General features: G+C 42.7%; 1 protein-coding gene across 17 annotated transcripts in view; it reads left to right on the forward strand.

Annotated features, from left to right (window-relative positions):
- PTPRF (protein tyrosine phosphatase receptor type F) overlaps positions 1 to 26,855 on the forward strand; it is a 394,608-nt gene that overhangs the window by 123,552 nt on the left and 244,201 nt on the right. For 16 of the 17 annotated variants that reach the window (XM_069862928.1, XM_069862935.1, XM_069862941.1 and 13 more), the window contains one exon: positions 14,483 to 14,644. In XM_069862928.1, the coding sequence (XP_069719029.1) occupies positions 14,560 to 14,644 (85 nt within the window). In that variant the 5' untranslated portion in view covers positions 14,483 to 14,559. Of the gene's footprint in view, positions 1 to 3,414; positions 3,433 to 14,482; positions 14,645 to 26,855 lie in introns of those variants that run through there. The other variant, XM_069862931.1, reaches the window with a different exon arrangement.

The following is a 26,855-nucleotide window of genomic DNA, read 5'->3' on the forward strand; positions in this document are numbered from 1 at the left end:
CACAAATGTCCATTTCAGACCCCGTGGAGCGCTCCTGTTGCCTTTGCTCAGAAGGGGTTTCTGTTTGCTGGAGACGGTCTGTTTGCTTCAGCTAGCGATAAGCATCTTAACTCTTTGTTGATGAACATTGTCAAAGAAGATACATTTTATTTTATTCCATATTTGTAAAAGTTCCGTCAGACAGCGCTTCCTTAGGAAATGCCTGGTTGAAGGCACAGGGCGCTCCAACCTGGACAAAGACAGGTTTATCAGCCTGCAAAGTCTTCTGAAGCCTGTAAGTCTTAGCAGAAGAGCAAGCCCTGAATACGTTTGTGCAGAGATCGACACCAGCATGACCCATCTGGGTTGAGGTTTTAGTGCTTCCACGGGTAGGACAGAGGTGCAGCAGAACACTGGGGAATCCGCAGCGCCTTAAGCAGCCCTTTACTTACTGCTGGTACTCTGGTGTGATGCAAAAGATGAATCTATCAGGAATTATCTTTGCGAGGAATTATCTTTGCGAGCTTGGAGGACAGACTATGCTTTATTATGAACAGCAGTGCTTCATGAGGTATAGCTATTCAAATTCCTTCGTGTATTCTTTTTTAAAGGGCTGTAAACAAATTGTTCCTCATAAACCACCTGCATACATAAAACACATTTTCTGTTGCTAGCATCTCCCAGAGTTGGATTGCTGATTTAGCCCTGACAATGCCCTGGGTACTTTTTTCTTCCATTTAAAAAGCTGATCATTGATACTTCTCCAAATGTTTCCATGTCTTTAATGTTAGTTCAACATATCTAATGCATTCCTCCTGCAGGCAGAGAGGATACCAGCTGCATCAGGCAAGTTCCCTTCCAGTTGCCTCCTCTCCTATTGTCAGGAATGGCCTGTGTTCTTCCTGGGAGAGGTCAGAGATTCATTTTTCACTAGAAAACATGGAGAAAGTGGTAAAGAAAACAGATACACGAGTCTGTCACAAAGCCCTTTTCAGAAACCTTTTCTTCCCTCCAAGAAAATTGCCTTGTATATTGCATATGATTTAGGCTGAGGTTTTTTTTCCCCTTCACATTTGAACTCCGAAGAATTTCTCTTTATAAAGGATAAAATACAAAAATAATACTTAAGCCCAGCCTGTCAGCGAAGAGTAGTGCATTCTGAAGCAAGCCTCTGGGCTTTGAACCCTTGCCAGCTGACCCCTGAAGTGCTGCTGGTGGTGGGATACTTCTCTGCTGTAGCTACTTTTGAAACCAGGATGCTTACCAGGTAGAAGGACTTCACTTGCCAGCTAAGGAGTGAGGGAGTGAGATTCTTCCAAGAAATTTCTAGAACAGCATCCAGGTCGGGGGAAATGTCCTGGAATTTCTGACCTGAGGTCTGTGGATCTGACCTCAGTATCAGCCTTCCTCCTTCTCATAGTTGTTGGACACATTTGAAGTGTTCCTCATTCCAAGATGAACAATTTTTTTTCGGACCGTAGGTGGGCTGCTTTTACTGGAGAGTTTTGTGGCTTCTGTGTGAAGAAGCAAGACTCCTTCATTGCTCTGTCCTCAACCCCAAATTTAGGGGCATTTGCTTTTGCTGGAGCTGATCCTCCCTTCCCCACTAGTGACACAGTGTTGGCACATGTCACTTCAAATGAGTTTATCCTGGTGATGTGTATGCAGAGCCACCCATTTCCTGACAAGGTTCCAGCGGTACAGCAAGTCCTGTATTTGATGGGTGATATTCCTTACGGTTTCTAACACTTAATGCTCTGGTGTAGAAATCAGGGAATGAGTGCATCCCAAAGACAGAGTGCCCTTCCTTCTGCAGGGTGAACACTAGCAGCTCCTTTTGCAGGGCTGTCCTGACCTTGTTTGTTTTGGGCTTCGGCACCATAAAATAGCTTGTTAATTGCTGCTCATTTAGAATTATAATTAGGTGTTACCAGATGAGTTCTGTAATACTACAATTAAAATGTTATAAAAGATTCTGTGGGTTTTAATACTTCATAAATTGGTTAAAATTTAATTCAGAGTACACTGATTGCAGACTCTCTGTGTATGTGCGTAATTATTAAAACCCACAAGGATAAAACTGCAGTAGAGATCTTGCATAAAGAACGCACCAGTGAAAACAACAGTGTCCTTCGCCTTGTGTCGCTGAGGGGCTTGAGTGATGCAGAATCCACACACCAGCTGAAGGTCAAGCAACCGGGATGCTCTGGTTCTGGGAGGTGAAAAGAGAAGAGTGTCTCTGAGAGTAGGCTACAGATGCAGTTGTTTGGGGTTTGCTTTTTGCCTCTGTGAAACACAGGCGCCTTGCTTTGAGAAAAGCTCTTGTGCAAGTGGCAGCAAATGCCTTGGACCTATGTTTTGGGTCATGTATTACCAGAGCAGGGCTACCTTCGTTACTGCGATGCAGAGCGCTCTACTAGTGCAAGCGTAGTCAGGTGATTCAAGTTGATTCAAGCATTTAGAGCAGATAACTTTGTCCTGCCTTCCTGTAGCCAAACTGACACATAGAACTGGCAGAAACGTGGTCTTACGTGCTCTAAGTTGGTAAAACCCTCTGCTGAGCCCCTCTGCTCATGCCTGGCTACTCATGGCCACGTCAACTAATGGGCTTGGGCGCATGTCTAGCAATGATGGACATAAAACTGTGCTCTCCAAGCAAGTGAGCTTTCAGAAGGAATGGCATCAAAACCACTTTGATGCATTAGTCTGCAGGTAAGAAAAGGCTTGGGCATCTGGTGGCATTGCATATCCAAAAGTAAATGCTTAAAACTTGGAGCATGTTCCTCATACGTCGCTAAGGGCCTTTGAGCCTTTATTTATTGGAAGCTGGGGAGTTGGTCTGCGCCGCTGTTAATATTATGTGTTTGGATTTGATGAACAAATTGCTGTATCTTCTGTCATTAGCCCCACACCAGCATTAGTGATGTGGAGGAATAGGAGCCGTTTCCTTTCCTTGGAGCTGCGGTTAACTAGGTCCTGCTTAAGCTTTCCTTTGTTTTTCATCAAGCTATGTAATGTCTTTCCCCTTTAAGATCCGTTCTGCTTTTCTGCTGAAAGCTTTTTGCCTTCAGGATTTTACATTCTGACAACTACCAAAATTAAAATAGCTTTTCTCCTAAGTACTGTAAAACGTACATTGACTCTGATTTCAATGGCTCCAAGTATGCATTTCAGCACACTAATGTACGAATGGATTGAAAAAACAGCTAGCAGTAATTTTTTTTCCTTAGGTTTTCCTGAATGGTATCCCAAGAAGCTGCAGACTATGTGTTATACCCTTTATGTTTTACTCAAGGTCATGTAAAGGTGGTGGCCTGGAAAGGAAGAGTGGATAATTTCAATAGTAAAGCTGCGAAGTTGCTGCAGACGACATATGGGATGTCTTATTTTTCAAAGGTCTTTCCATCTGCCATTGGCAGAAGTCTCCATTACAAAAGGGCAGTTTTGTGTGAGGTACGTAATTATCTTTTTAGGTTGAGCGTTTATTAGGATTCAGATTTATTTTCACTCAGGCCATTTAGCGTGGGGCCATTCCCCTGGGAAAGAGAACACATAGAAGCTGGAAGATCTGAGATACAGAGGAAATGCTGTCAAAGTTTGTGGAAGAAGGAATTTTTAAGATTAAATTAGAAAAAGCAAAAGCAACCTACCTTATTGTGGAAGTGTTGTGCTGGTGGATTTTGTTTGTTTTCTTTTAGCTACCTTAGTTAAGGTTGAATTGCTGAACTTGAAGCTTCTGGAGCTATCAGATGTCACGGAGGAGAATTATTCTGAAGGGTGAAGAATATCCCATATCTGTAAGTCTGTGCTGTGCTGAATGTAAGAACTGATTCTCCTGCTGCCTCTTTGAGTGTAGAAATGCCAAAAACATTGGAATTAGCTACATCGCTGCCATGCGATCGATGCCCTTGGCTAGCAAAGCTGGTTTGCCTTCTATCGGAAGTGGAAAATTGCTAGATATCAAAAGGAAAATCCCACATACATTTAGCATGGTTTTTATGGTGAACAGAGGTCTATGGGAGGTACAGGATCACAGTGAAGAATGTGCAGGGATGGTGATGTGTCCAGCTTACCTGAGAGGTAGTTATTTGCCTTTGCTGTACATTTTAGATTTCTCTCTGAAGTTGGGAGAGGCAGTCGTTACAGGTTCATTAAAATGTGCAGAATGTTTTTAGCCTCCCACATTTTGTCATCTTCCCAGTCTGAAGCAGATGAGGTTGCACATCCTCAATAAGGTGGCAGGCAGCGTGGATCCCGCCGTTGTGTGGAGCTTTGCTATCTGCTGCCTCTAAGTTCTTAGCGCTCGTGCATGCTGCCCTGTTTGTTCTACGTATGTGGGTTTACTTGCAGAACGTGTGCATGAAAATGTGAGCGTGGAATCAGGCTTTGGCCTGTTTGACTGTGTGGAGTCCTGGGATTTGCTTTGTGGTGCGAAAGATGGAAGATGGCTGGTCTGTAGAAAGTGTTGGATTCGCTGCAGCCTTGATGCAGCTGTTATCTCAGTCCCTCTAGCCAGGAAGTAACTAGGAAGCTGCTGCTTTGATCTGCCATACAAAGACAACTTGTAAAATATATTAATTGATTTTCTTCCATCAAACTGTTTTGAACATACAGTCTCAGATCTGAGTGAGACAATATCTGATGTCTAGTTGTTTTGCGTGTCTTGCCGTACAGAACGGGATGCAAAAATCCTGAATTTAATTTTTAGCCTGAAGTGTTACTGAAGGAGAGAAAATGTATTTTTGGATTGAGTCAGAGTTAAGACTGACTTTGCCACCATTAATTCAGGATTTCTTAATTTGCAGGCCTTTGGCTTCTTCATCTTCAATAAGCATTATATTACACCTAGGGCTTGATTTTTATTTACATCCCTTTAATATGGCTTGGGTAGTAGGTAGTGTGTGCTAGCTCAGAGGGCAGAGGGTATTTTCTTTTGCCAAAACAAAGGAAGGGTGCCTTAGCAGAAGAAAGAAAAAAGAAATAATCATAAATTTAGCATCTTATTATAATAAGCTTGATTGCATCTTGGTTTCTTTGTAGGTTACAGAAACAGCTTTCATTTTTCATACAGAAGGCAATTGCATAAAACTTGTGATTTCAAAGTTCCTGCTTATTAGTTGTGGAGGGAATTTCTGGGTGCTGCCTTCCATGGTAACAGCCAAATGCCTCCAGAGTTAGAGGACCGGAGGATGCTGGGGGCGTTCTGCATGGAGAGAATTCAGTTTAATAAATGTAATAAGCCTATTTACCCTACCGGGCTATGTTAACTACCTGCATATAAACTGAGCATAAATTATGCTTGGGCAAAGGTTAGAGAAGCCGTTTGTAGGAACGGGTAGCTCCAGAGCACACCAAAGCAACAGCTCTTCTTATTTTAGCCCTCAGTAACACACACAATAATGGGGTTCAAGCAATATCTGTGGTTCAGACAGTAATAACAACTACGATATAATTAACTTCAAAACCCTTTAGGAGAGAATAATTCCAAAATCTACCATTGAAAATGTTCATAGTCTCACAAGATGAGAATTACACGAAGTTTAATTGGATATATAAACCCTCCAGTAGGGCATAAGTTGTCTGCTAAATGATGGTTTTAGGAGGAAACCAGCCCTGTGGCAGCCTCCTGCTGTCTTCTCCTGCACCGTCTCTTTGCTGGCTGATGCGAGCTGCCTGGGGCTGGGAGCTGGTCTGATGTGGTGGTGCCACTCCTGTACCGGTGGTGACCACGTCCAGAAAGGATGGCACCCAAGTTGTGTTTGGGAACTTGCCACATCACAGGCACCTGATAGACCTGTGGGGAACGTTTATCATCTCCATTAGCAGGTTTAAAGTAGTAAGTCCTTTTCATTCAATCGCCACACATGGCTGGGAGACGGTGGGTAGAGGTTGTATCACCAGCGTGTGCGCGCTTCCAGACCCCAACTATAAATAGCTCTGGACACAAGCAGTCACTCAAAATTATTTAATCACCCCTGTATTTGTCAAGCTGCTGCAATCTGAGTCAGCAAGGCTGAAGTTGTTTGTAGGATCCTTGCTCTTCATGAGCAGCCATGACGACAGCACATGTAGTGCTTGAGTTTGGTCATTGAGTTTAGAACGGCCAAGAAAGATGAGCAGAATGTTGAGAATGGTAGAATCATAGAATGGTTTGGGTTGCAAGGGACCCTTAAGATCATTCAATTCCAACCCCCCTGCCATGGGCAGAGACACCTTCCACTGGATCAGGTTGCTTAAAGCCTTATCCAACCTGGCCTTGAACACTTCCACAGATAGGGCTTCCATGACTTCTCTGGGCAACCTGCACAAGGGCCTCATCATCCTCACAGTAAAAAAATTCTTCCTAATGTCTAAATCTCCCCTCTTTCAGCTTAAAACTCGCTCATCCTATCGCTGCGCTCCCTGACCAAGACCCATGATGCTTAAGTTCAGAAAGGACACCTTTAGAGAAAGTGAACAAGTTACTCAAAGCATTCCTAAAATCAAAATGGGAGAAGGTAGGAGTAGAAAAGAAAAAAGAGAGAGTGATAGTGTGTGTTTCCCTCTCTTGCTGTTTCTGTGTGTCTCTGTGTGCGCGCATGCATGCGTGTCTGTATGTAAAACAGTGAAACAGTTCCTTGATGTAGTTTGAAACCAACAGTGGAACATAAGAAAGCAGGCTGGGTAAAGCAGTTAAATTAGCAAGGCTGGGAATAATTTGCATTAGCTAGATGGCAGGTTTAAGAAGCTATTGGAGATGAAAATTCAGAAATCCAACACACAGGTATTTGTAGTAAAGTGTACACGATATGACAAGTATGAAAAGATCCAAGGTGGGCTTTGAAGAAGTAACAACTGTAAAGAATTCAGGCAAAGCAGTGCTATTGTCTTGTGTGAAAATTGGATTTACTGGATGATGGGAGGTTAAAGATGGCAATTAAGGAAGAGAAGGGTGCTACTAAAAAGGGAAATTATTTCTTTGCATCAGTTTTTAACAGCTAAAAATGTTGCGGAAGACTTAGTACTAGTATTGTGCCCAGTCTTTCTAAATATAAAAGATAAGCAAATTTCAGAAATTGAGGTCTAGGCAAAAGCAGCTTTGGAATAAGCTATTAATCTGAAAAGCATTAAGTGAGCAGACCCCAGCAGTATGCTGTGTTATATAAGACATAACTGAACTTCTAGCAGAAGTAAGGGATTTTTCATTAAAGAAAGCCACTTTTCCAGAATAAAGTTTTGTGTATTGTACTTCGGTTGAAGCAAAAAATTACTGAGAAAACAACAAAATACCTAAAAGAGCATGTTCTCATAGGGTTGGACTTGACAGTTTTCCTTTGCAGAATTCATTAAGTGGTTGCTTGAAAAGTCCGGGAAGCTCCCAGTGTACAGGCTTACATCGAGGAGGTCTCTGCAAAAACTCAGCTGTGAGGCTGCTAATGAAGCTGAGTAGAGACGTGGATAGAGCAAAGGGGTTGTTTCAAATAAGAAACTGATTTGATTTGAATTAGGATTGATTAGGATTTAGTTTGATCTCCAGTCAGTAGACACCTGCAAAAATCCTTGAAGGAAGGGAAAGACATTATCCTCATCTGATCGATCATTTGCATTCTTGCTGTTGCGGTTAAAATTAGTTTTTGTGCTCAGTGAATCTTCTGTCTGCTCTGCTTTGCCTGTTTCGTCAGTCTGAGAGATGCAGAACCAGCGGGGTTGGCTTTGCTGGAACCAGATGCAGGAATAGCAGAGCCACAGCTGCACAGTAATAGCAGTCAGCTGTAGTGTGTTGTAAGCAGCCAGCCCTGAAGGGACCCTGTTTCTCAGCTTTCCCTCTCCTTAGTTTAAAACCTTCTGTTTTGCGTCCTGGATGCGCAGAACTTGATGCCAAGGAGTTGAGGCGTAGACTTGGTACCTTGTAATTTTAACCTTCACACTGTTTTCCACTGTGCTGAATGCAAGCCTGTAATGACATGGACATTTCTATTAAGAATGTATTGTCACGTGTGTGGTATTTTGTAGAAGCAGCACAGGAATTCTTGCTTTGTGGAACTGGCTGACACACAAGCACCTTCCTCCACGTTAGCACAAGTTTGCTTATAGCTAAGGAATAGCTGAACTTCTTTTTAACATCTATAGGATTTTCTACTGCCTTGGATCTTCAATCCATACATCTGGTTGCACCGCTGGTCCCGCTCTGTAAAGACCTCTGCTGAGAGGGTGATATGCAATGGTTTCTTTCTTTTAAGGAGACTTTACAGCAGGCATTAAGAGCCTGCACACTTGGGTCGGGTGATCTACAGCAATCTTATTTAGTACTCACTGTGAGTGATGGCTGGGCTTGTGAGGCTCAAGGCTGATCTATATTTTAAGTGGACATTTTGACTTATCACCATAGTTATTTAACGGGGCCCTTCATAATCCTTGTTCCAGTGGAAAAAATCCTCCTTTTTATCTAGTCTGCAGGGAATGACACCTTCAGAAATTAATATCTCCAGAAGCAAATGTAGCCAATAAGGCTGACAGGAGTATCCAGGCTATGTTTGCATCCTGCTTAAAACCTTCTCTTTCCCTCTGCTCCTCTCCTTGGATCAAGTTGTGATTGCGTATTCAGGACCACAAAGATCTGAAGCTGGGCCAGGCTGTTGCTAAAGTCTTCACACTTGTTATTGTTAATGCTTTACCAAAATAAGGAGAGTCTTTTTGTAGTACTCATGAATAATTTTTTGCTTTTGTATATATTTCCCCATACCAATCTGCCTCTTTTCAGGCTGGGTTTTTACCTAGGTTATGGAATATCTGGAGTGTGTGTTTCTCGTTTTTTTTTCCTACCCTCTTTTTCACTTCCCTCCAAATAGATACTAATGAAACATTTTCCTGCTGGGATCTGTTCTCTCTTTTGGCTTGCTTTTTTTTTACTTTTTTCCTCTTTTTTTGAGAGTTTACTGAGAATATTCAACCTAGACTTTCTTTTGCTCTGTTTCATTCCATTATTCACAGTTGTATGCCCATGGCTAATTATACTCCTTTACTCCTTACTTGGTGTTTGTATCCTTCATGTCCTTACAGATGGTTATCAAATCCCCATCTTGCTTAGCCAGTCTGTCTAGCACTTGTGACTTAACAGAGATTTTAATCCTTCCCAGTTCTTGAGTTGCTTTGTTCATCCCTTCCCTCCAGATGGTTTGAGTCTTCAAAGTGATGCTCTAGATCTGCTTACACCTGGATCATGGAGGTGATACTTCTGCTCATGTAGCAGTGGCTTCAGCTTTTGGCCTTCTTACTGTTTTGCAAGCTGGTATGAGGTTCTTTCCTAAATCTATGCTAGTGTTGCCATCTTCATGCATCTCCCCATTGAATCTCTCTAATACATTCCCTGCATGTGGGAGTTTCAAGTGAAATGAGACTCATTTTGTCTTTTTTGGCCATATTGCTGTACTCCCCAAGTCTCTTTATATTATATTTTTTGCAGAAAAGCACAAAGAGATCTATGCTGAAGGAATACTAATGTAGTGAAGTGAAACTTTCAAAAGTCATTAACTTGTGTGTAACTGTGCTTCTGCAACTTTTAATGTGTGCAATATGATGATCTTGAATTATCTGATGCCTCATGGTTTTCCTCTTCCTCCTTCAGAGCACAGATGAGGTATTATATACAGAATTAAACAGTTGAGCTGTAGCAGGTTATTGTTCTCATTTTTGATAGAAGAAATAGCTGCTTCATTGCTCTGTGTGGCTTATCCCCCCTCCTTGCTCAGTCACTTCTTGATTACCAGTGTTTGGATGCTTGGGTTGGTGTCCAGAAGGAACATTGTGTGCTAGACCTGGGAGAAGCTGGTGCAGTTTTAGTCCCTTCTTTACTATTGTCTGGGTGCCGTTCAGTTGGTGTCTTGTGACCTGTGTCCTTGAGCTGAGGTTGAGAACCTTTAAGAAGTTTCCACCTTGAAAAGCAAACACAATTGTTTCCGTTTCCTTTATGAAAAGATAGTATTGTGTCTCCAGGTCAGATAAGGACATTGCTTGTGCACTGGGCGTTCTTTCCTGCCCTGTAAGTTTCTAGAGAGTCTCTTAGCCATGTTTCACAGCAAATACAGTGTCAGTAGTCACACACAACTGAGCCTGGCAGTTCTATGAATGCAGAAGGCTTCGGGGAGGGAGCGCTTTTTTTGCTGACTTGTTAGATACTTTGGGTTGCAGAGTAGCTTACACTTAAAAAGCAGTTTTAGTGAATATTTTTGTCCCTAGTTTGGAACAGGCAGGCTGATGTTGAGGATGCTTTTCTTCACACTACTGTTCATGACTAGTGACCCACGTGATGCTCGCTTCATTTCTGTTTAGCCTCCAGAAGAGTTCATAGAGGACGTGAGCTATTCAGTGCTGGTTTAAAATTCCTCTTGACTCTTTAAAGTTGACTGCTTTTTCTAATCTCTTTGCCATCTCCCGTGGGACATACTCATTGCCAAAATTTCCTAGTACCATATGAGCTGTTGGTATTCTTGGCTCTGTTTTAAATGAGTCCAGCTTTTTCTGCTTGTCTGAAAGAATCAAACCATGTAGGTTTCAGAAATGTTCTCAAGACTGCCTTTTTTCTGTCCACCTGCCCCACGGCAAAATCAGCTAAATTTAAATGAAATTTGCTATTTTTTTTTTTGCATGTGTGCTTTCCTGCTTTCTAGTTTACTGCCAAACTAGTGCTCAGTAGTTCTAACACTGAGTATGGAGCAGAGGCAGGAGTTTAGCTTGCTAAACTCAAAGCTGTTTTCACAAAGCCATCTGGAGTGCTTAGCCTCACCCTCCTTTTGGATTACATGGTCTAGAGTTTATACTACTGCCAGGACCAGATGCAGAAATAGCAGTGAGAATGGACGTGTATTTTTGAAATACCTTCTTCTATAGCGTCTGGGCTCCCAAATGCAATAAGCAGTTGTGAGACGGTAGCCAAAGCAGTGAGATTAAGGGAGGCCCTTAAATTAAGGGATTTGAGGTCAGCTGGTGCACAGGAGATGATTCGGGATGTAAGAGAGAGCAGCCTGAAGAGACGTGAGGTTGTTGGAGCAAAAGACACACTAAGAGTCTTAAGAGCATTAGTTGGTTGCTGTTGGACTTGATTTTACCAAAGCAATACTGACTCCGTGTATGTTCAGCTCATTACCAAAATCTACCAGCATGTTTAGTTTGTAGCTACTCTCTACAGGCTGTTTTAGGCTGCCTTTCTTCCTCAGGAAAGGAAGCCTTTAGCTTTGGTTCAAGACTGCTGTTCAAAATGGTCAGAGGAACGCTGGCCTTCTAAGGGTTAACTGAGCTTCACCTAACCCCCCATCACCTTGCTTTGGATATTGGATCATCTTGTTGGGGGGGAGCACCTCGCTTCTAAAAAATGTGAGAGCTGAACCACTGGGAGAGGCTTTTTCATATTTTCAATTTCAAAAGAGAATGACAGCTACTGGGATTTATAAAATTTTAAAACATTCCAATTTAAGGGACTTTAAATATTGAATGCAGACAACTTTTCCATAGGCAGAGTAACCGTGGAAGGAAGAAGCAATGAAGCTTGATCCTGTTAAGGGCCAAAGGTGCTCAATTAACTTTGGCGGGACAGACAACAGTCTTGCATAAGAAAATCTGACTTTTCTGCCAGATGGTAGATTATTATAGAGCACTAAACTGTTGTAAAAAGATCAGGTCTATAAAGCATCTGGTAGAGTAACTGACAACTCATCAGTTTTGCGTGATGCTTGTTGTATGTATCTCATGGGCTTGGGAGAAAAGTTATAAATCTGTCAAGCTTGAAACTGGAGAGAAAGCTTGATCACATTTGCTGAAAGAAGGCAGAAATTGAGCGACAGAGCTATTCTTTAGCTGAGGGTTTTGTGTTCCTGAGAGTAACTCCTGAATGAGGGCAGCGGAGGTGCCATTCACATGACTTCTGAGCAACCTGCACTCAAGATACACCATTAGATCAGGTGCTTTTGTTGTTAATGGAAGTGAATGAAAGAGGAAAAGCTCTATGAAAGCTATTCTTCCCCAATCTGATCTGATACGTACCTAAGGTGTTTCCAGCACCACCTGTAGAACTTGTTCTCTGTCCTAATCTGGGAGAGTTTGACACACATCATTAGTTTTGACACGATAATTTCAGCCCTTGGCAGTTTCCCTCTGCCACCACCCTCCCCAGACGAGTAGCCTCTAAGGATTCTGGCTGCTGTCAAGCCAGGTATAATGCTGCTTAAAGAGGACTTTGAGGGTTCACTTCTCTGGCAGCACAAATTAGCACCATACATGCAGAATTTAGTGATAATCTTCGCTCTTAATCCACACACTTCTCCCCGTTCCCATGTGGGCCATGTCTGGAGAGGTGGCTAACCCTGGCAAACTGCTTGGGGACTGAACCGAGTTTCCCATTGGGATAGAGCTTATGCAGCTATAAAGATGTAACTATCAATCTCTGCGATGTAAGGCATGTTAATGGTGCTTTTAGTAGTTCTGTGGTGAGAGAAGAATGAGGATATGGAGGTTGGAGAGCAGCAGAGAGAACTGAGCATGCAGCTGGTATGAAGAGCCTCTTCTGCAGTATTCAAAATCTTGCTGCTGAGCTTACCTGGATTTATGCTCTCTCATTGAGATAATAAAAGTCGGATGAGTTGATCAGTATTCTCTCTGCATCTAGGTTAGAACTAGGTTATTTTGTAAACTATTTTCAGATGTCTTGGCTGTAGAAGACATTGCATAAATAAAGATTTCTCTGTGTTGTGGGATATTATAACATGTGGAAAGATTTACTGTGCAAATACAATAACAGAATGGAGAAGAATCATAATCTGCTATTCGTTAGTACAATGCGATGTAAACATTTGCCTAGGTAGATTCTCTTGAGATTTCTTGCAGATTTCCCTCAGCACTACCATTGCTGGCATTCTTTGAGTGTGATGTTTTTGTCAGAAATAAATGTGTTCATAACATGATAGTTGCCTCCATCAAAAGCTCAGTGGTTCTTTTAAAAAAAAAAAAGAAGACGCTTTTCCAAAATACCAGCAAAATACCTTTGTTAGACCAGTCTTGAACATGTTATTGAAATGTCTGCCAACATGAATGGAGTGGTGGGTCATGACACGTACAGCCTATGCACTTGCAGGTACTTTGCTTCAAGGATACTCATGGGGTCTACTTGGGCTGGCACCTGCCAGCATGAGGTTTTCTCACTATTAATGCTGTGTTTCCAGCTTTTGGTAACTTGCTGCTTTTAGTGAAGGAGAATCTCATCAACTTTTGAATGACTCTTGAGCTTGCACTGAGATGCCCAGCGCTGAAAGAGTGAGCCTCTGTTCCTGTTGAGCGTTGTCACTTTGAGGGAACGGGGCTTCTTAGCTCCTTTAAAGTCTATCTTAACAGGCAGACCTTGGACTTTCAGATGAAACTAAAATGAGCGTGTTCTCTTGAAAAGATAAAGAAGGCAGATATACAGAAATTGCTTTTGTTCAATGGGTTTCAAAGAATTTTCCGTGTTTCTGTATACAAGCAGATGCCCAAGCTAAGCTAATTTCCAAGATAATTTGTTTTGTTTTGGAGAAACAATATCCATTCCTCAAACCTTTATATGGTAGTCCTCTTCATTTTGGGGAGGCTAAAGCCTAGGTGTTTGCTTTGGATAAAGCATCCCTTTATAGATGCTTTTTAAATAACCTTTTACTGGGACTCTGGTAGCCCTGTGAACTGACTACTGATTCTGTTCAACTTCTCTTTCTCCTGCTTGGACCTGTCAAAAGTTGTCTGATGTACACCAGTCCAGCTGGATGGTGCAATGTATAGTTGACCGCAAACCACCCTACGTATGCAATCAAGCATATGTGTCTTGGGCAGGTGGGTGAGGAAGAGTTACATGAATTTAAGACTATTCTTGTATTGTAACATGCAACTTCAAAACTGTTTGTTGTGAATAACAACTAAAGAATGTATTAATAGCACATAATAGAGGCTGGACATAAAGATAAACTTGCAGGTGGGTGGGTGTTTATGCCTCGTGACCCTTGAAAACAGCTTGTTGGCTAGGGGGGGGCATCCATCTGGAGCCATGCTTCCAGTACCTGAAAGAAAGCTGGGGAGGGACTTTTTACAAGGGCATGGAGTAATAGGATGAGGGGGAAGGGCTTTAAACTGGAAGGGGGGAGATTTAAACTAGACGTTAGGAAGAAACTCTTCACGATGAGGGTGGTGAGACACTGGTACTGATTGCCCAGGGAAGCTGTGGCTGCTCCATCCCTGGAGGTGTTCAAGGCCAGGTTGGATGGGGCTTTTGGAGCAGCCTGGTCCAGTGGGAGATGTCCCCACCCTGGCAGAGGGGTGGAATTGGATGATCTTTAAGGTCCCTTGCAACCCAAACCGTTCTATGATCTATGCTGCTTAGGAAAGCTGGAAAGACTGTTAAATTTCACTTGAAAAGTATCTGTAACCACATCTTTACAACGTAGTTTGGTTTATCGGCAGTTAATCATTATGTCGTGTTTGATTATTTTCCTTCTCTTCTCTCGTTTTGCAGGAGTCAGTCTGTGTCTGTAACACTGGATGAACTGACCACTTGCCTCAGGCTAAAGAGGACTTGCTCTACTTTGGAATATGGTGCCTAACTTCTGCGTCCCAGTACTCACTGTGCCAGCAGCCATCCTTTGCTGCTTGATGCTGCCTTTAGCAGGAGCAGACAGTAAGTAATATTCAATTTTGCAAAGCTTTAATACCTTGCAGAATTTCTTTCAGCAAGTATTAAATCTTCTTGGTTTGTACTGAGAACACTGAAGACTGAGGCATAACCCCTCCCAAATCTCTTATTTTCCCATGTGCACAACACAGATACACAGTTTGTGTGTGAAGGGGCACAAGTAGAACTAAAGAGGCTGACAAAATTTATTCAAGCACAGGAAGAGTTTCTGTAGTAGCTGCAAGATCAAAACCTGACAGTTTGATTTCTAGTGTGTACAGATGCTGAAGAAAATTGGGGGTGTAAGAAGAGAGAAGTATTGGGGTCACAGGAATCCCTGTTCCTTTATTTTCTTTGTTCTTTTGCCAGCTCTCGTAATTTGTGTAGTACTGAGACATCTCTCCTGAGTCGGCAGGTGACTGAGAGCTACCGGGGAAAGGGTGTGAGTTTTCACCTTCTGGTGTAGCTCTCCTACACCTGTATTTCAGCAGATTGGAGTAAAAAGTTACCTTCTGGTCACACTTTAAGCTGTTGTGTCTATACTTGTTGTCCTGATAGACTTACGGTGCCCCTGTGACTGTGATTAGCCCCATCCAGGCCAAGGAGAGAAAGCTGTGCACAAAATGCACAGGTGAGAGCAGAGAAACTTGGCTGAAGGTGAACTACCAAAAATACCTTAAAGCAGGAATTTCCCATCAAATGAGTTATGAGAGTGCAGGAAACCTTGTGGGTTCTTTGCATAGTCTTGGGTTTCATAACTCGTATGTATTTCCTGGACTATCCCCACATATTTGTGCATTCCCCTCTCTCATTTTTCTTTTTTTACCACTAACCCATTTTTCCAAATGTCTGCACATTTGAGGATACTCTGTGACTTTGAAAGCTCCATGGGCTCCTGGGGAGCTTGAGTTGCAGCAGAGAGGTGACCGTGATTCACCTCCTGAGCTGGCACCAACCAGCTGCTTCTCACTCCAGCTTCAGTCACCAGGCTTCTAATTAAGATGGAATTTTGTTACAGTTGAAGGAGATTTTGATATGTATTGGTAGGAGCCTGGCCGAATGGAGTAAAGGGACTGAGGGTCCTAAATGTCCTTGACTGAGTGGAAACAAGTAAATTTAGAGAAGCTGGAGAGAAGAGTGAGGGGGGAGATGTAAAGAAAGATACAAATCCGCTATTTTTGTGATCACCAGGGATGATTTGCACAAGCAAGGGATTAGTACGTAGTCTGTATGTGTCTGAGCTGCCCAGTTAAAGTAGGGGCAGCAGCTGTCTCCTCCTTCAGCTTTCTTCCCTGGCTGCTGGTGCTGTTGGAAGATGCTAATTCAGATCACTTTATGCCTGTACGCTGTAGCCCTTTTTGGAGTCTGGCACAGAGAAGTATACATTTAATGTTCTGGGGTGTATAAAAATTCCCTGAGGTTCATTATCTCTGTTGCGGCCCCTGCAAAGGAGAGAAGCGTCACTCCATCAGGTATGCAGAAGCTGGTGGAGCTTGAGATGTCTTAGGACAGTTCTTGGCCTGAAGATAATTTGCAGTAGACATGATTTGCTGATTTTATGGAATACTTCCATATATTTAAATTTAACAAAATTGGCTCCATTTCACAGGCCCAGATCCAAATATTAGTGTCTCAGATGTGGAATGCTTCTGTGTTGGGAAGCGAGTATATCTAGATGTACACGCAGACTGAATCTGAATTACTTTTCCTAATCTGGAAGGCAGATCTGTAGGACACTGACCTTTTAACTGCCACAGTCACCACAGATTAACCGAGAATTTCCTAGGATTGGAAGTGTTGCTCTGTGTATTTTAGCAATTTAAAGTTTTTCTGTTATCTTACCCCACCGAATCTTGTCACCGACTCTCAGTGGTAGGGAGCTCTGCGCATCCATGGGGAGAAAAAACATCCCCAAACCCTGCATATTTTATGTCCTGCCTTTGGTGATGCAGACAGGCAAGATCTGGTTGTGAATATGGCATTTGGGAGTTCTGGTTCAAGAGAGAAGTGAAGGGCGAGGGAAAGGTGTGATAATGCATGCACACGAGACCTTACAGGAAAAATTGGAAAGGGATGCTGTTAAAAGGGCACCACCCTCTTCAGTTTTTTGGTTCTCTGACTATCCTGTTGGCTCCGAAGAGTTTATTTACATGGATTCCTGATGTAATATGGCTGTTCCTGGGATTGCACTGTGATTTTTGAGGCAGTGGAGGGATGGGTAGGCTCAGTCTCTGCAAAGCACTCCTACGTTTTGATAGCTAGAAGCATTGCCCTGGAGGTGTTCAAGGCCAGGTTGATGAGGCATTGAGCAACCTGACCTAGTGGAAGGTGTCCCTGCCTACAGCAGTGTTGGAACTGGATGGTCTTTAAGGTCCCTTCCAAGCCAAACCATTTCTACGATATGATGATAGTGGGAGCGGGATTATCTGTGTGTTTGAACTACTTGACTCAGTCCACAAAATGACGACTTTTTATTGGAGTGGTGAGGATGGAGGGCTGGGAAGGAGGGTTGTGCTGTGCTGTCCCTGGCAGCAGGCTGCCATGTGGCTTGTGGCAGCCACAACCAGGGCTTCCCTACCTTCCTCACCTGCACTTTGGAGCAGCCGTTGTTGCAATGCATTTCAGCATCCCTGCCTTGAGCTTCGTGACAGCTGGCAGATAGCTAGACGTTAAAGCCTGAGATAAAACAGATTGAATATGTATCGCCTAGCGGAATTAGCGCTGGGCGTGCGCTCTAGTGCCTCCCCTGGAAGTGAGTTCACAGGAGCTGTGAATAATGTCAGCTCTGAGGAATTGAAGGGGCATCCAAAGGTTAAGCTTGTGGTAGTGTGTCAGGAAGAGGGGCTTGCTGGGTGCCTGCCTGCCAGCAGGACTGGAGCAGAGGTTTCCCAGCCCCTCTGGGGGATGCTGGGAGAAGAAGGTGAGCAGAAGGGGCACGTGCGTGTGAACAGTGAATGCAGAAGTGCTAATTTAGCAGAAAGCACTTTCAAATCCTCCCCGGCTTTTACTGACTGCAGTAAGAAATTATTAAATTTTCTCTGTGATCTGTGTTTCTGTCAGGGTGACTCTAATTCCATTACAGCAGCTCAGATCTGATTCAGGATCACTGTTTTACACTTTCTTCCTCGGCTGGCTTGTGGGTTTTTTTGGGTTTGGTTTTGTTTTGTTTTTTAATGCACTTTGTGCTTCCCTGTCTGTCAGCTTTTGATTGTGTATGGGAAAAATGGCTTTGCAGATTTCATTTAATGTTCAGTTCAGTTGTCAGCTAAAAGATGCTCTTTTCCAGCTTTTAGAAATATGTCATTTACTCTAATAAAATAAAAAACAACCCAAAAAAATCCCATCTCAAAGCAAAATGCAGAGAAAACAGGAAAAAAGTCAATACTGTCATCAGAAATCATCAACAATGTGTTTCGTGGTTGGGTTGTTTCTTTAAAAATTAGCTTTTGGTTTTGAAGCCCTGAGCACAGCTTCCATTAGCCAAAGGAAGAGACTAGGTGACCCATCCAAAGTATTTCCTAACCCAAATATGTCTTTGTCTAGCACAGAATTTCAAAGGGGTTAAGGAAGAAAACGACTTCAAAAGTGACCTTGTTGAAGGAAAGAACTAAGGCAGTATTAGGCCAACTACCTGCGAAGTGATAGGTGGTAAGCAAACGATTTGCACCTCTTGATTTCTAAAGACAGAGCAAACTTGGCTTTTGTTTGAGGGGGTGAGGTGGTGCTGGTGAAGACAGCACCTTTGGTGAGCCAGGACCCAAAGTCTGAAGTGTCTCAGGGCTGCCCTGCCCCATGTAAGAGGTAGTTGCTTTATACCCAAAAGTTATGTGTGGCATACAGGCATTTTTATTCCATCAACCATATTTCTTGGACGCTAATTGGGTTCAGGAGGTGCATTAAAAAAGAAGATCGGGAGTAAAGATGTTGTTATTGATGAAGGTTGAGAAGTGGAAGAGTACAGGTGCCCTTTCTAGACACGTGGCTGCAAGTGAACTCTTTCCAGGGATTTTGCAGATGAAATAGCATCCACAGGTTTTGGACTGAAGAGGACTCCTTATGGCACGCTATTCCCCTCTGCCCCAGCTTCTTCAGTATTCCTGGGATCCAGAAGTAGCGTGACAGATTTTGACTCCATGATTTGGCTCTGCCTCCCCTGTTCAGCTCTGCCTTCTTTGCTACGTAACCTCAGTGATGCCTCAACAACAGCTCAGCTCCAAATACAGCTGCTCTGGGCCACCCTGTGGGACAGATGTGCTGCTTTGCCTTGAAAAGAGCCACTCTGTGCAGCTGGGCAGAGGGTGCTATCCCAAAAGCTGGACCTGAGGCTTCTCCACTGCTGCTGTGCATCTATTTCTGCCTCCTGGTCTCTCTGTTTGCACACCTGTCCCCAAACACTGCATGTAGTGATTATATGTAATTGGTACCATCATATCCAGATATTGCAACAGGAGTAAACACTAATTTTCTGCAATTCCACCTTGACTAGCTTGACAAATTCCATCAGTGAAAAGCACATGTAAAATCATGTTTAGGAAAACCCCTGTACCTGAGACACTGGGGTTGCATCATTAAAGCACAGGTTTACTATTAACCACGGTTATTGTGCAGCTTTATTTTTTTGTGGCCTTATTCATCACATATATAAAATATATATATATATAGGTATAAATTGATTCCATAGTTTTCCTTAAAATATCTAAATGTTGCTTACTTGTAATTGAGTGTTGTGGATGTGAAGGTAGGAGCAGTACTGTGAGAAAATATACAGCATCAAGCGCACGAAGGATGTGGATCTGTTACCAGTCCAGAGGAGGCCATGAAAATGATCTGAGGGCTGGAGCACGTCTCACAGGAGGACAGGCTGAGAGTTGGGCTTGTTCACCCTGGAGAATAAAAGGCTCCAGGGAGACCTTATAGCAGCCTCCCAGTACTGAAATGGGCTGCAGGAAGGCTAGGGGAGAAGCTCTTGATCAGGCAGTTCAGGGATAGGATGAGGGGAAAAGGTTTTAAGCTGAAAGGGGAGATTTAAATGAGATGTTAGAAAGAATTGTTTTTCTGTGAGGCTGGTGAGGCACTGTCCCAGGTTGCCCAGAGAAGTTGTGGATGTCCCATCCTTGGAGGTGTTCAAGGTCAGGTTGGATGAGGCTTTGAGCAACCTGATCCAGTGGGAGGTGTCCCTGCCCATGGCAGGAGGGTTGGAACTGGATGATCTTTAAGGTCCCTTCCAACCCAAACTATTCTCTGATTCTGTGGCAAGTTAATGGATCTTTTTCTGCATTTATAGCCGTGCTCCTTTTAGCTCCAGCCCTTGCAGGACTCGTGAATTTGTTTGGGTAGCCACCTGCAGCAAGTCACAGCAGTGCCATTTGTCTTTTTTATTTACTTATAAAGCCATCATCACTTATCAATCAACATCAGGTGCTAGGTCAAAGGTCCAGCTAGCTCCAAATCCCTTATCCAGCAATGGTCACTACAAGGACCTATGGAGGATGTAAAACCAGCATAAATATATAGCGATCCCTTCCTGGTGTAGCCTATCAGCCTTCAGTGAGTAGTGGCTCCTGAGCCCAGAGAGGTTGGGTAGTAACTTCAGACAAGCTCACTCTTGGGCAGCTCTGAGCGTGTTGTCAAGTCACTGGGGACATCCTTGAGCTAGTGGCTTGCATGAAGACCACTACGTAGGCTCTGACTTTTGCCTCTACACCACAGCTCCCTGTTTAACCCATTTGCTGCTGCTCTGCAGGGCTGAGCAGTCTTGCTTGCCATTCGCATCGTTCAGACTCGGCTGCATAGCCAGTTACTCTCTTGCCTTCACAAGGGATTTCCAATGTTTGAGTGTCCGTGCAACTTATCCATCACAGTGGCAGATGTTGAGGGGCTGACATATTTAATACACATTCTTTGAGAAAGAATGTGCTTATTGGCTTCGTGATATAGAAAAACAGTAAAACTACCTGCTTAAAATTTTATCTTCAGTGTGTATTCATAGATTTTAGGGCCAGAAATCAGATCAGTGTAGTCTTCTACTCTGACATGAACAGCACAGGCTGTATAATTTCAAATAGTAATTTCTGCATCTACTTTTAACAGCGCTGCATGAGCTAGCACGTAGCTTTTAGGAGGCTATCAAATCATGATTTGAAGGCTAAACGGCGGAGAATTTGCCCGTCTCATATGAGATCTGTAAAAATGGCAAGTAATCACTACTTCTACAAATCTGTATTTATTTCAGCTTTCATTTATACTTTTTTTTTGGGTTCAGTCACTGGATGTTGAAACCTGTGTCAGGTAGACTGGAGACTCCTGCTATTTAGTGCAGCCTCCCTGAGAGGCAAGTTTGAATGTAGGAGTTAGCCAAGCTGAAAGTTTGTCCTTTTTATTGTAGAAAAATAGGTTGGTCTTGGTTTTTCTGACCAGAGGTAATTTTTATTGTTCTTCACTAATGTTCCAGACTTCTCTCTACATTTTTAAAAGCCAAAAGATCAGGATCAAGAGGGAAGTGGCCATGTCTTGTCACAGTACAGCTGCACTTTAGCCCTTTAGCCCATAGCATTGAGCTAGAAAACATGGTCCTCCACAATGACCTTTGAATCCCTTTCTGGGCCTCTGATTCCCAGGATGCAAACTCTCATTTAATTAGCGTGACTTGGGTTTTTGCCCATAAATATCTGCCCTTGAGTATATTAAAATGCATTTTGCTGTATCCCAGCTCATCCAGCCATCCCAGTAATTCTGTAAAGGTAATCTTGCTGTTATTAGGTGACTACCAGCCTTGGTAAAGCTTACCCTTATTTTCCAAATCTAGTTGCAAGTTAGTTCATTTTTTTCTTCCCAGATGTTGTCCAGTTGTGGCTATTTGCAGAGGTTGTTGTGAGTATTTAAGTATTTTTAAATATCCTCTAGTGATAGTAGCATGCTTTACAGATGGAAAGGAATGCCAGGAAACTGATAAAATAGCACATTTGTTCATGCTGCTGCTTGCTCCTGGTACTGACGTCAGCTGGGGGGGAAGTATGAGGTCTGCTGAAGCCTTCAGTGTTTTAGCTGAGCAGTTGTAAAAAGCAATTAAAATGTAATAGGAATGCTTTCTTTGTTTCTTTGATTAGCTGTTGGTTATACTGGTTCTTTGGAATCAAGCTGTAATAGAAGGTGATCAAGCTTGTTTTTGCGAACAACCCAAGAGCATAAAATTTCTTTGCACAAAATGTTAGTCTTTTTTGATAGTGAACATGTTTGCTTTAAAAAATAATAATTAAAAAAAAAAAGCATCTGTTCATTGATACTTCTTAACTGGTCAGATATCTATCTTTATGTATCAGTAGCCAAAAATCAGTGATGTACCTTTAACTGAATGCCATAGCCCCTTGTGAGAATCAGTACTTTGTCAATGCCAGTGACATATCATTTGTTTTGTTGGTGTGAAAACACTGTAGGGTGCTTACTGAAAGTTTTAAGTCATAGAAATACCTTTTGCCTTGCACACTTTACTGACATACGATTACTGAATTAAACCAAAGTAGCACATGATGGCTTTAAATTTGTATATGAATTGTAGCCTGCAATGCTAGACCTTGCCCTCATGTCAGTTATGTTTGGGCTTTCTCTGATGCATCATAACATTAAGCTTTCACAATAAGGGGAACTCACCAGGTGTTAAAGTGAAGTAATTGCAGAATATTTTCAGTTTCATGTAGTGCAGGAACTTGCAGTCCTGCTGTGCTTTTCAGGTGGCCCTTCATCGTATGTATTAACTCATTAGTTCTAGATTTTTTTCACTAATTAACAATATGACTTCCAGAAATGTATTTTGTAAAATTGGATTGAGACATGCAGGTTGTACCTGTTCAAAACCAAAGACAAATGGAAATGCCAACAGAGGTTCATGGCGCCAAGGGTAACTGTTCTGAGTTGGTGCTCTGGATAAAATCTGCACGTCAAGAAGTTTAAACTTGATTTGTCTTTGCTGCATGTGGTTATTCTGCTTCAGCCAGTACTGAGTTCTCTGGAAGTATCCGTGGTCTCACGGAAAGGAACATAACCAGTCCACTGTTGGCACTGGTCGATATTGCAGGTTTAAAAGGAACATTGCACTCAGGGCATTCTTTTTGTTTGCTGCTTTTCTTATTTGTTTGTTGAGATTAGTTTACAAGTGGGAAGGTTCTTTGGAAGAGCTGAATGATGAGTGGTCAAAGTCTTGTGAAATTCTACAAACAGTTAGAACACTGATAAGATGAAGATGACTGCATATTTTAATTGTTTAGCATCAAACAGAACATTTCAGTAGTTTTAGGGTTCAAGAAAACCTATAAGAGAAGTGAACTTCATCTTGTGCGTTCACCACATTTATTTTATAGTGCATTTAATGAATATGAGGGGTATGTTAGCAGGGGGAATCGGTAAAATTCTAAGAGGAAAAGAGAGAAAGCACTTTCATATTCCCATGTAAAGCACTTGAAATGCGTTGTTCTGGCACAGTATTCTCGTTCTTGCCATGCTGACTACAGAGATTTTCGTATGGCTCTCAGGAGGATGATGAGAGTAGTCCAAGAGCTGGAAAAGCTCCCTTTGCTCCTGTTTGGTGTAGCAGGTAATGGTCCTGGCTGTTGACTTGTCATCTATACATGCTGCATATAGACTTCCAACATACTTTTTTATGATCCATTATGTACAGTTTAGCAAGGGTTACACAAAGTTCTTTAGTTATAACCTGTTGTTTTTAGCTTTTTCTGAGTTTCTTTCATGGCTGAAATGTGCCCTGCTTGGCCTTCAGCTAAAGTTCAAGTTGGGGCACTGTATTTTATGAGCTAGACATTTGGGTTTTGGGTCTTTCTGCAGAAATTGTCTTTGAATGCTACTGAAGACAAAGAGAGTGGAAAAACACTTGTGTGCCCTGTAAAACAAACTGTGGTGTTATTCATAGGTGTGAAGTCTAAAATGTCTGTGCAAACATTCAACATTACTACAGGTGCATACTCAAGAGAAGATGGAGCTTGATTTGTGGGAGATACCCTTAGAAAAATGAGCTGCTAAATAATACAAAGGGGATTTCATGCTAAATCATTAAGTGCACGTGAGTAAAGGATACTGTCTGAGCTTGTGTGTAACTAAATTGCCTGTATATTCATTCTGTGTAGCCTGAGCTGCTCTCTTCTCAGCATTCCAAAGACATGAAGGTGTGCAGCAGAGGCTCAACTCCAGATCCTACAGCGTGTAGCCTGTAACGTGGGCAGAGAGAATTAATTCATGTTGGCCCCGTGGAGCTTGTATTCTGGTGCATTTGTCTGTTTCTTGAGGCAATTGTGTAAATAGAGAGTTTTCTTTGTTGAATTTACTCTGTGGTTGTACTGTGGGCCACAAAGGTTTGGAATTGTCTTTCTTCACAATTCCTGTTGAACCTTGATTCTGCCTTAGTTAAATGCGTGAAACGTCTAACGTATTTAACTACCTAAGTTGTTTTTTTTGCCTCAAACGCTAAGATACACCTCTCTTCCTATGTCTGCAGCCTCATGTGCCTTTATTCTAGGAGCAGACTATGATTTGGTTGGTTTTTTTGCATGTTAAGACAGAATCCCTGGGAATATATATTGTTCAGTCAGCATCCATGCACTGCTCAATGTCTTTTCAATTACGCACACAGCCTTCTGTTGTAGATAAAGCATAAAGCATATTTTTCTGAGGCATATTTAGCTAAAATTTCTGGCATTGTCTTTAATCGGTAGTATGTTATGTGACAACAGTTTCCTGTGTAATTTTGAGGAATTTAAGAAACCGCACTTAACATATGAAGTACAACATGCAGCAGACAACACGACGTTTTCCAGGTTTATGTCAAATTGCAGAAAAGTCTATGTATTATTTTGTGTTATAATCATTGCTGGACTGCATAGAATCATAGAATAACCAGTTTGGAAGAGACCCACCGGATCATCGAGTCCAACCATTCCTATCAAACACTAAACCATGGCCCACAAGGCACCTTGTCCACCCGTGCCTTAAACCCCTCCAGGGACGGTGACTTAACCCCCTCCCTGGGCAGCCTGTTCCAGTGCCCAATGACCCTTGCTGTGAAAAAGTTTTTCCTAATGTCCAGCCTAAATCTCCCCTGGTGGAGCTTGAGGCCATTCCCTCTCGTCCTGTCCCCTGTCCCTTGGGAGAAGAGCCCAGCTCCCTCCTCTCCACAACCTCCTTTCAGGTAGTTGTAGAGAGCAATGAGGTCTCCCCTCAGCCTCCTCTTCTCCAGGCTGAACACCCCCAGCTCTCCCAGCCATTCCTCATAAGGCCTGTTCTCCAGCCCCTTCACCAGCTTCGCTGCTCTTCTCTGGACTCGCACCAGAGCCTCAACATCCTTCTTGTGGTGAGGAGCCCAGAACCGAACACAGGATTCGAGGAGCGGTCTCACCAGTGCCGAGTCCAGAGGGAGAAGAACCTCCCTGGACCTGCTGGTCATGCTGTTTCTGATCCAAGCCAAGATGCCATTGGCCTTCTTGGCCACCTGGGCCACTGCTGGCTCATGTTCAGTCGCTGTCAACCAACACCCCCAGGTCCCTCTCCTCCAGGCAGCCTTCCAGCCAGACTTCTCCTAGTCTGTAGCTGCATAGGGTTGTTGTGCCCCAAGTGCAGGACCTGGCATTTGGCCTTGTTAAACCTCATGCCATTTCAAACTTAAGGTCCATTTATCCCAACACAAGGCTCCAACGATGGCCAACAAAGCTACGTGTTTCAGTGAGGTGCAAAAAAGAAAGATCCTGTAATCTTGTCTTTTCTCAACCCACCCAAACTACTTTCCATTTCCTATGTAAAATGAGGAATTGTTGCAAGAAGCTGGACTTTATTATTGCTTCTGTAAAGCATTATCAATAACAGTATTTAGAGTTGCTGCAATAACCACATGGGCAAAGGAATAATGCCCACCATAGATTAGTCAAGGTCAGATCAATCTAATTTCCTTTAATGATAGGATAACAGGCTTTGTGAATGGAGAAGCAGTAGATGTCATTTATCTTTAGTAAAGCTTTCAGTGCTCCCTCATGAGACTTTTTCTTGTGAAACATCTGCTCGTAGGGTGGGTATTTGGCAGTTTGGTAGCATTCAGCATTTGCAGTAATGATCTCTCTGATAGAATAGAGAACATGCTTATTAAATTTGCAGGCAACAACAAGCTGGGAAGAGCTGCAAGCATGTTGGAGGACACCATTAGAATTCAAAATGATCTTTACAAATTGGAGAAACTGTCTGAAAGGATGCATGTCAATAAGGAGGACTGTGGATAGATGTTTGAAAATAGGAGTAATCAGCTACATAAATACAGAATGAGAGACAACTGTCTAGACAGCTGCTATACAGAAAAGGTCTTGCAGTCTTGATGGATTAGAAACCATACAGAAGTCAACAGTGCCATGCTGTTTTGAGAGGGACAAACATCACAGTGGTATGCAGAAATAAGGTGTACCATCTTGAAGATGCATTAGATAGTCTTGCTACTCTGCTTGTATTGATAAGGCCTCCAATGAAACATCCCACTACTGGAATAGAAGGCCTAATGAAGGAGAACTCAGTCTTCCCAGTCCAGTGCCAGGAGAAGAAATAATGTGCTTAAGCTGCAGCTGAGAAGTTCAGGTCAGGCACTAAGCAAAGCTTGCTGACATGAGATATGAATGATTGTTGAGCACTGAATTGACTTTCCGGAGGAATCTCTGGAATCTCATATACAAACAGAAAATGTTCTCTCGTGTAGGTTTTGAATTGCCAGTGTTATTTCTTAAATTGAATGTTTCTTTGTCTTCATTTATGATCCAGGAAGGTACAGGCTCCCAGTCTTCTCTATGTTGCCTGATACTCTGATATTTTTATCCCATCCTTCCTCATCCTTCTCTCAAGCGACAATCACTCTCTTCCGTCTGAGTTGGTAACTTTGTGTGAAAGTGTTTTCCAGGCCCTTAGTCCTTCTCAGTGCTTGTCTCTGGCTCTCTAGCTCTCTTTGAAAGGAGCTGATGGAGAGAACACAGGGGAGATTATGCCGTTAACAAAATGAGGCTTGAAAACATCCTCTGTTTGTAGTTTCCTCGTGAACCCTCATAGGTTTGCTATCTTTTTGCCCACATGTGTGCACTGACTGAAGGTCTTTCAGCTGCCTGTTACAATGTGTGGTTCATCTTCTGAAGCCATACAGTTAAATGAGCTCTGCAGATGGTAACAGGTAGGTTTGGGTTTGGTTTTT

This window comes from Phaenicophaeus curvirostris, chromosome 8, assembly GCF_032191515.1.
Source record: "Phaenicophaeus curvirostris isolate KB17595 chromosome 8, BPBGC_Pcur_1.0, whole genome shotgun sequence".
Lineage (NCBI taxonomy): Eukaryota > Metazoa > Chordata > Aves > Cuculiformes > Cuculidae > Phaenicophaeus > Phaenicophaeus curvirostris.